General features: G+C 40.2%; 1 protein-coding gene across 1 annotated transcript; it reads left to right on the forward strand.

Moving 5' to 3' along the window:
* Positions 1-2144: 2144 nt before the first annotated feature.
* On the forward strand, positions 2145-4592 carry LOC110534948 (C-type lectin domain family 4 member E). Its single transcript, XM_090187971.1, has 6 exons — positions 2145-2395; positions 2978-3079; positions 3184-3396; positions 3517-3659; positions 3826-3929; positions 4146-4592. Exons 1-6 carry the CDS (start codon positions 2269-2271, stop codon positions 4276-4278), a joined length of 822 nt encoding a protein of 273 aa, XP_090044097.1. The 5' UTR covers positions 2145-2268; the 3' UTR covers positions 4279-4592.
* The last annotated feature ends 6063 nt before the right edge of the window (positions 4593-10655 follow it).

Here is a 10655-nt window from a genome sequence, read left to right on the forward strand (position 1 = left end):
GTGATACAGCCCGACAGGATGCTCTCGATTGTGCATCTGTAGAAGTCTGTATCTCAAAAACATTGTTTGGAATAATAACGTGGCAGGCTCTGTAACCATATCTTTACATTTCCTCCTCTCTCTCTTTCACTCTTCTTCCTATCCAGTCTTCCTCCTCTCCACTCTCTAACAGAAAACACTTGCTAGCTTCTGGCTGAGTTTTCCACAAGGTTCTCTCTAAAACTAGTGACAGCAAGTAGTTAGTAGAAGAAGAAGAGTGAATGAAGCTGCTATAGCGAGCAGCCCCCTCTGCTGGAGGAAACAAGCACAACGCGATTGAGACGTCAACCGGTAGGCTCTGCTGCCCGGTCTTTCTTGCCACGTAAAATATTATTTCACTTTGCAGACTGTTTTTAATACACTGTTAAAAACGGGGACGGCTCCAGCTGGGGACAGGCTACCAAAAACGGGGACTGTTCCCGGAAGACGGGGACATCTGGTCACCCTACTCAAGTCTCTCCTCCAACACCACTCATATTGTTGGCCACGTTCCAGGCTGACTACATTGAAGTCTCCTGCCAGATTTCACAACTCCTGGATTGGTGTTTAACATATCAGTTTACACACATCATATGATATACCAATTTGATGCCCATTTGTTGCTGCGTGCAACTCAAAAACAATCTAGTCGGCCTTGAACGAGACAGCGCTCTCCTCATTGTGGTTGATAGATTGAGAGGTCCCTCCCATCTCACTCTGACCTCACAGACACAGTAAACAAATAACCCTGCTACTGCTCTCCCTCCCTCCCATCTCACTCAGACAGCCAGTTTCCTCTTCTCTCTTTGGTTAGCTTGCCTACTTGTTACTTTTTTTTATTTTATTATTTTTTTTACCTTTATTTACCTAGGCAAGTCAGTTAAGAACAAATTCTTATTTACAATGACAGCCTAGGAACAGTGGGTTAACTGCCTGTTCAGGGGCAGAATGACAGATTTGTACCTTGTCAGCTCGGGGGTTTGAACTTGCAACCTTCCGGTTGCTGGTCCAACGCTCTAACCACTAGGCTACTCTTTGGCCCCAAGTATATTTCAAAGCCATGTCTTAGTGTTACTATTGTGTTAAACTATATGTTAATATGTGGTATTGTGTGCAGATTGATGACAGAACAAATGTTTAGAATAAGGCTGTAACGCAACAAAATGTGGAAAAAGTGAAGGGGTCTGAAAATGTTCGTAATGCATTGTATATGTTCGTTGGTGGCCAGTCAAACTCTGGGAAGTTTCCCCTCGGTATAGATCTATGATCAGCAATCCCTCCCCCGATCCTAACCTTAACCATTTGTGGTGGAAATGCAAAACTGACTCAAGATCAGTGTCTAGGGTCAACTTCACCCTACACCACCAGTCACAGAGTGGGAGCCATTATGTGCTCTCCATTTGAAGGCTGGGGGTGCTGTAAACTCAGTCAGAATTTATGTAGTGTATCTGTCAATTAACAGGATCCCAATTTATTGGAGCACATCCAAAATTGGGACCCTGTGAATTCACAAATGCTTTATATAGCATGATATAAAGTCATATCATGTATTATATTATCACACTACAGATGGTGGGAGTCATATCATGTATTATATTATCAAACTAAGGCTGGTGGGAGTCATATCATGTATTATATTATCACACTAAGACTGGTGGGAGTCATATCATGTATTATATTATCACACTAAGACTGGTGGAGTCATATCATGTATTATATTATCACACTAAGGCTGGTGGGAGTCATATCATGTATTATATTATCACACTAAGACTGGTGGGAGTCATATCATGTATTATATTATCACACTAAGGCTGGTGGGAGTCATATCATGTATTATGTTATCAAACTAAGGCTGGTGGGAGTCATATCATGTATTATGTTATCAAACTAAGGCTGGTGGGAGTCATATCATGTATTATATTATAAAACTAAGACTGGTGGGAGTCATATCATGTATTATATTATCACACTAAGGCTGGTGGGAGTCATATCATGTAGTATATTATCACACTACAGATGGTGGGAGTCATATCATATAGTATATTATCACACTAAGGCTGGTGGGAGTCACGTGGTGGCCAGGGTTGTGCTAATTTCACTTCCCCTTCACTGTGGTTGACTGATAAAGAGTTTCACTACCTAAAGTCACACAGACACAGCACTTTGCAGGGAGAAGACACAGCTAGATGCACATTAGAGCTGAGGTTAGAAGTAAAAGTTACTGTATTTGATCACAAGTGTGTTAAGATGTCAGAGGGAGTCTATGAAATCTCAGATGGATTTGAAGAAGATGAGCCTGATGCAATGAAGAACAAATTATATGCCAACGTAAGAGCCTTTAAACCCAGTCCACGAGAAGGAGTTGTTGCTTCAGGTAAGATTACCGCACACGCACACACACATTAAACAGGTGAGATTACCATGTAGTAATATAGCTTTGTAGCATTTTAGCTGTGTGATCACGCTCTCTCTCGGTGTCAGAGGAAGGCCATAAACATTGTCAAAGACTCCAGCCACTCTAATCATAGACTGTTCTCTCTGCTACTTCATGGCAAGCAGTACCAGAGCGCCTAAGTCTAGGTCTAAGAGGCTTATAAACAGTTTCTACCCCCAAGCCATAAGACTCCTGAACGTCTATTCAAACGGCTACCCAAACAATTGGCATTTCCCCCCGTCTTTTACCCAACATGTACATATTACTTCAATTACCTCGACACCAGTGCTCCCACACACTGACTCTGTACCGGTAACCCCTGTTTATAGCCTCGCTATTGGTATTTTACTGCTGCTCTTTAATTATTTGTTACTTGTATTTCTTTTTTTAGTTTTTTCTTAAAACACCTGTTGGATACGGCGCATGTGACAAATACAATTTGATTTTATTTATTTGTCCCAATCGTGAATGATACAGTAAAACACATTACCAAATATCATACTTTAATAATGTGTGATTCAGTACATGTTCAGTGGTGGAAGAGACCCTCTGGAGTTGCTGCAGTGTGTCTGGGGCTGCTGTGTGTTCTCCTACTGGCTGGGATCATAGTCCTGTCTGTCTACTGTAAGTTTAGTATGTTTTTACTGAGACTTAAGTAGCCTACTTAATTATACTTAATCATCAATGGTGTGGTAATTACATTTTTGATTAACTCTTCCTTTTTACAGATGGAGTCAGTAGTCATCGTGACTCAACAGAGCGAGACCTGCTACAGGCCAGTTACAACATCCTGACTAAAGAGAGAGACCAGCTACAGACCAGTTACAACATCCTGACTAAAGAGAGAGACCAGCTACAGACCAGTTACAACATCCTGACTAAAGAGAAAGGCCAGCTACAGAAAGAGAAAGATGATGTCATGTCAAAGTTCTCTAATCTGAGTGAGTTCACCTAATAAATTATCATAACATCACATATCTAATATGCAGTGAACTTGTGTTTGTATTCTACAATAATATGTGCAGAATAATAAGATGGGAATTCATGTTATTATCTTGTAGAACAAACCTGTCCAGAAGGCTGGCATACGTTTGAATCCAGTTGGTACTTCCTGTTTACTAAGGCTAAAACCTGGGAGGAGAGCAGACAGGAATGTCTGGAGAGAGGAGCAGACCTGGTGATCATAAACAGTGAAAAGGAACAGGTGAGAGAGAGAGAGAGAGAGAGAGAGAGAGAGAGAGAGAGAGAGAGAGAGAGAGAGATGGCAGGGGGGGGGGGGTTATGATCAAACATCTCTTGGTCAGTAATGTATCTTCCAGTATTTAACACATATTGTCTATAGTAGTTAACAGTATCTTTCTCACCAACAGGAGTTTCTCTTCAACCTCAACAGTAGTTTTTGGATTGGTCTGACTGACTCTGTTACTGAGGGGACCTGGAAATGGGTGGACGGAAACCCACTGACCACCCCAAGGTAAGGGACTACTGCTCTAATAACACTGACCACCCCAAGGTAAGAGACTACTGCTCTAATAACACTGACCACATCTCTCTTGGTTCTGAGAGAGCTTCCAGTCTAACTCTGTGTTGTTCATTCTCTTGGTTCTGAGAGAGCTTCCAGTCTAACTCCGTGTTGTTCATACTCTAGGTTCTGAGAGAGTGGTGTCTCACTCTGTTGTTTCTACTGCAGGTTCTGGGGGAGTGGACAGCCTAATGGTTATGTAGGGGAGAACTGTGCGTGGTTCTCTCACAGTTCACCAGACCAAGGAAAATGGCATGACTATCCGTGTTCATCTAACCATTACTGGATATGTGAGAAATAGTTCTCTCTCACTGTTAGTTATGATGTTGATTGTCACTCTGAAAGACATGATACCAGCTACAGGACTTCAGAAAGTATTCACAGCCTTTTTTTTCCCCACATTTTGTTGTTTACACGCTGAATTTGTAAATTGATTAAATTGAGATTTTATTGCCACTATCCTACACACAATAAATCATAATGTCAAAGTGGAAAGATTTAAAGCTGAAATGTCTTGAGTCAGCAAGTATTCAACCCCTTTGTTATGGCATACCTAAATACGTTCAGGAGTAAAAATGTGCTTAACTTTGACACATAATAAATTGCATAGGCTGACTCTGTGTGAAATACATGTATATCTACATTCTCTCCTCTAAATCTAAACAACAAATATTTGTCATATTTTTTTCTCTTCCTCATTCTCTTAATTTTCTTCTTCCTCCTCTGTCTCTCTCTGACACTAAGGCTCCATTCTCCCATCTCCTCTCCTCCCGTCTCCTCTCCTTCAGTTTCCTGTCTTCTCTCCTCCTCACCTGAGTTGAGAAACCCTGCATTATGATACTGATTCTAACCATATTTTATTGATCTGTTTAGAGCTAGGTTCTCCTGATCTAGGATCATGTTATCTACCCAAAATCCTAACCTTAGCCATTATGGTGAGGAATGTAAACTGACCTGGGATCTGTGTCTAGAGGCAACTTTATCCTGCTCTTTTATGGCCCTGTGGTAAGAAGGAGTTGTCAAACGCGCTTCAGCCTAGCTTAAACTAAAAGGCAATCAGGGACTTGAAAATCCCCAAAATATTCCTTATCCCAGGGCACTTGAACTGTTTCAGCATAGATCGTAAAGATGTATTTACTAGATACAAACAGGCTTCTGTTTTCCCCCTCTGCTAATCTCAAATTCTCCCTATAGGGGAGAATAGGATGCTGTTTGAGACATTGATCTTTGTCTCCCTCTACAGGATGACTGTAGTCAAGACCCAAGGGTCAAATTTTGAAAATTTGAAAACTTATCACCCCCAACCTCTTGGGGATAGTGAGACGCTAGCGTCTCAAGTGGCCAATAGCCTCGGGAAATGCAGAGCGCCAAATTCAAATAAAACGCTATAAAACTCAAACTTTCATTAAATCACACATGCAGGGTACTCAATTAAAGCTACACTCGTTGTGAAACCAGCCAACATGCCAGATTTTAAAAATGCTTTTCGGCGAAAGCATGAGAAGCTATTATCTGATAGCATGCACCCCCCTGAACCACCAGTAAACAAAAGAACTAGCGTAGCAGGCGCTACACAAAACGCTGAAATAAAATATAAAACATGCATTACCTTTGACGAGCTTCTTTGTTGGCACTCCAATATGTCCCATAAACATCACAATTGGTCCTTTTTTTCGATTAATTCCGTCCATGTATACCCAAAATGTCCAGTTATAAAGCAGGTTTGATCCGGAAAAAAACAGCTTTCCAAAACACAACGTCACTACAAAACATTTCAAAAGTTGCCTATCAACTTCAAACTACTTTGTAATACAACTTTAGGTATTTTTAAACGTTAATAATCAATCAAATTGTAGACGGGGCAATCTGTATTCAATAGAGCAAGTAAACAAAACATGCACCATTTTCCCTCTTGCGTAACTTTCAACAGTGTAACGGTGTTCCAGGATGTGCCTCTTCTTCGTTGCACCAATGATTAACTTCAACCCAATTCCAAAGACTGGTGACATCCTGTGGAAGTCATAGGAACTGTAAAATGGTCACTATCAAATTTCCCTTGGCAAAGACAACTGCGGGAACGGTCAGAGGAAAAAATATTAATAATTCTGAACAGTTTTTCCTCAGGGTTTTGCCTGCTACATAAGTTATATTATAGTTACAGACATGATTGAACCAGTTTTAGAAACGTTTTCCGCGTTTTTCCCCAAGGTGTCTACAGCATTGTGACGTCTTTTTAGGCATTTCCATTGAAGAATGGCTGTAAGGGACCATATATAGCAAGTGGTCACATGGTGTCTCCCGCAGAAAATCTCTTTTTCCAATCGCTTCTTATGAGAAACAAATTGCCTCGACGGATATATTATCGAATATATATGTTAAAAACACCTTGAGGATGGATCCTAAACAACGTTTGCCGTATTTCTGTCGATATTATGGAGCAAATTTTTTTTAAAGTTTGGCGTTATAATTGCAGCATTTTCCGGTCGATTTCTCAGACATTTCTCGCCTACAAAAATAATATTTTTGGGAAAAAGGAACATTTGCTATCTAACTGGGAGTCTCCTGAGTGAAAGCATCTGAAGTTCTTCAAAGGTAAATTATGTAATTTGGTTGCTTTTCTTATTTTCGTGAAAATGTCGCCTGCTGCCATGATAAACTTACACAAATGCTTGGCTGTAACGCATATTTTGAAAATCTGAGATGACAGTGTTGTTAACAAAAGGCTAAGCTTGTGTTTGAATATGTTTATTTCATTTCATTTGCGATATTCATGAATAGGAAAAGTTTATGTCCGCTGCGTTATGCTAATGCATTTGAGGCTGTGATTACGCTCCCGGATTCGGGTTTGCTCGTCGCAAGAGGTTTTAATGCCACACGGTCAAGGTTAGGCTAGCACAGATCTAGAGGACCATAGGAACACTCCTGTGGTTAAATTGTCCTTCTAACCCGAACGGTTCCCCCTCTGTCACCCAAAAGCACCTGAAATTTAGGGCCAGGCTTCATTTTGGGCCTACTTTTTTTCACGGTCGCTGCGCTCAGAGCGAACGAGCTGCGGTCAATCGGGGCATCTTCTTGAACTCGACACGGCCTTGAGATTCTGGTAATGCCATTGCAGGCTCTGTGTGTCTTTAAGCACTGCACTGTGTCACTCCATCCTGTGTGTGTGTGTGTGTGTGTGTGTGTACAGTTCATGAAGATTGCCTAATCACACAAATGAAGTTTGGGAAAGATCTGACCTTTTTAACCCTTTGAAACAGCCTCTACTTGTAAATTTACGTTAAGAAATGACGGATTTACACAGGGTTGAATGCAGTGATTTTCACAAACTGCTGGTTTGGTAAATCAAAACACCTTTAGGGTGAATTTAACCACTTCCGGTTGCTCCAGGAAGCTTAGAATCGACACAGGTAGACCTCATAGTGGCCTGATGAATTGTCATTGAAGACAGGTTCATAAGGCATTCATAACCCACATAGGCTTCAGGTTGAATTTAGGGGAGCAGGCAATGTAATTCCTTTGGGGAGAGAAGTCATTGCAAACTGTTTGATATAAACACCTTTTCACTGTTAAGGGTTAATGCTACATGGTCAAGGTTAGGCTTGCACTGATCAGGAGGACCTCAGGAACGTTCCTGGGGTCGAATTGTGCTTCTAACCCTAACGGTTCTCCTGCTGTCTCCCAAAAGCACCTTAAATTTAGGGCCAGGCTTCATTTTGAGCCTTCTTTTTTTCACGGTCGCTGTGCTCAGACCGAGCGAGCTACGGTCAAGCGGGGCATCTCGTTGAACTTGGCACTGCCTAGAGATTATGGCAATGCCATTGCAGGCTCTGTGTGTCTTTAAGCCCCACACTGTGTCACTCCATTCTTGATGTGTGTGTGTGTGTGTGTGTGTGAGAGAGAGTTTTTCTTTGACATCTGTTGGGAGAAATTACTGATTTACAGTACATGAGGGTTGCCTAATCACACATATGAAGTTTTGGAAAGATCTGACTTTTTTAACCCTTCGAAACAGCCACTCTGACCCCAATTTAAGGCACTTCCGGTTGACACAGGAAGCTGAAAGTGAACACATATCCTCCTTGGAGGCTCTTATAGACAATAGAGTTTTAAGTCTTTACATTAAGAACTGACTTATTTACAGAGGGTTGAATGAGTGTGTGTTATTACAGAAAATCACAGAAAATCACAGAAATCTCGCAGAGCTCCGAGACCTGCCTTAACGGATTTGTCTGAACACGCTGCAACTGGATCTGTAACTTTTGTGGGAATAAAAAAAAATGAACATCACCAATTGTACATTGTACGATTTCTCTTAAATTACGATAGATAAATGTCTGCTTCTTTTTTCCTGACTCCGTATGTTCATGTACTTTGACGTGAAGTGGCCAAATTAGCGCTCTATTTTTGTTTTTGACCTTTAACCTGATGACGGGTTAGGGTTCCCTTTTGGGAACGACCCCTCCCACGTTCAGCTGGAACGCATGGAACGCAAAAATATTCTTATAAATATTTAACCTCCACACATTAACAAGTCCAATACCTCAAATGAAAGATAAACACCTTGTTCATCTACCCAGCATGTCAGATTTTTTAAATGTTTTACGGCGAAAACACACCACATATTTATATTAGACCACCACCGAAACGAAGACAAGAGGCAGCCATTTTGTACCAGAAAATATAAAATTATAAAAGCAGGATTAAAAAATAAATAATTCACTAACCTTTTGAAAATCTTCATCAGATGACAGTATTAGGACATGTTACACAGTACATTTTTTTTTCAATAATATGCCATTTATATCCATAAATGTCCATTTACATTGAATTCATGTTCAGAAAATACTCAAAAATGTCAGCAGAAAATATAGGTAGCGCCGCAAGGTAACGTAAATAGACATCATAAACTTTGACTAAATATACATGTTCTACATATAGTTAGAAAGATACACTGCTTCTTAATGCAATCGCTTTGTTACATTTCTTTTTAACGTTACAGAAATCGCTCACTATTCAATATTCTGAGACGGCACTCAGATATAAGCAATATTTCTCCGCTATGTTGGAGTCAACAGAAACATACAATTTCAGCATAAATATTCCCTTACCTTTGATGGTCTCCGTTCAGAATGTACTGGAAGGGTTCATACTTACCCAAAACATTGTTTGGTTTCAAGTCTTGTGTCTTTGTATTAGCATCTGCTAACAATATCAGATGAAATGCACCCAAAATGTCCTCTGGTCCGGAAAAGTTGCGCATCAAAACTTCAAAATTGCATATTATATGTCGACTAAACATGTCAAACTAAGTGCAGAATCAAGCTTTAGGATGTTCGAAACGTGCAAAACAATTTTCAATTCAACCGGTCATTGTTAGTTCTCCTCCGGAGTGCTGGAACAAAGGAATGGCTGGGACCAATTCGCGCCCTAACGCACAGGTATTTTCTCGCGGCACTCACTCAATTCACTCCCATAGGGCCAAAACTTGCGGGATTTGAACGATTAAACGCTCTACTGAATGAGGACATCTAGTGGAAGACATAGAAAGTATCCCCAGATCCATAGCTGGTTGGGAAGGGTGGGGGCGATCACGTCAAAGTTGCCCCAACTTTCATGACCACAAAACTAGTTTGGAAGAATGCCTGCCCTGTGAGTTCTGCTATACTTACAGACATAATTCCAACGGTTTTAGAAGCTTTAGAGTGTTTTCTTTCCAATAATAATTATTATATGCATATATTAGCAATTTTTGACAGATTTTTTTTCAGTTTACTATGGGCACGCAATTCCTCCAAAGGGGGCAGTATTCAGCCTAGCCTTAACCTTTCTGATCTCCCCATCCCGGATCCGGGATCGTGAATACAGACTCAAGCTCATTACCATAACGCAACGTTAACTATTCATGAAAATCGCAAATGAAATGAAATAAATATGCTAGCTCTCAAGCTTAGCCTTTTGTTAACAACACTGTCATCTCAGATTTTCAAAATATGCTTCTCAACCATTGCAAAACAAGCATTTGTGTAACAGTATTGATGGCTAACGTAGCATTTAGCATTAGCATTCAGCTGGCAACATTTACACAAAAAAACAGAAAAGCATTCAAATAAAATCATTTACCTTTGAAGAACTTCAGATGTTTTCAATGAGGAGACTCTCAGATAGCAAATGTTCAGTTTTTCCTGAAAGATTATTTGTTTAGGACAAATCGCTCCGTTTTCTGCGTCACGTTTAGCTATGAAAAAACCCCGATTTTTTTATGAAAATCGCAAATGAAATGAAATAAATATGCTATCTCTCAAGCTTAGCCTTTTGTAAACAACACTGTCATCTCAGATTTTCAAAATATGCTTCTCAACCATAGGAAAACAATCATTTGTGTAAAAGTAGCTAGCTAGCGTTAGCATTTCGCGTTAGCATTTAGCGTTAGCATTAGCGTTAGCATCCAGCACGCAACATTAACAAAAACATAAAAGCCTTCAAATAAAATCATTTACCTTTGAAGAACTTCTGATGTTTTCAATGAGGATACTCTCAGTTAGATAGCAGATGCTCAGTTTTTCCAAAAAGATTCCTTGTGTATTAGAAATAGCTCCGTTTTATACATCACATTTGGCTACCAAAAAAAATCTGAAAATTCAGTCCTCAAAACGCGAACTTTTTTCCAAATTAACTCCA

This window comes from Oncorhynchus mykiss, chromosome 10 (genome assembly GCF_057628025.1).
Source record: "Oncorhynchus mykiss isolate SJ-2025 chromosome 10, ASM5762802v1, whole genome shotgun sequence".
In the NCBI taxonomy this organism is placed as follows: domain Eukaryota; kingdom Metazoa; phylum Chordata; class Actinopteri; order Salmoniformes; family Salmonidae; genus Oncorhynchus; species Oncorhynchus mykiss.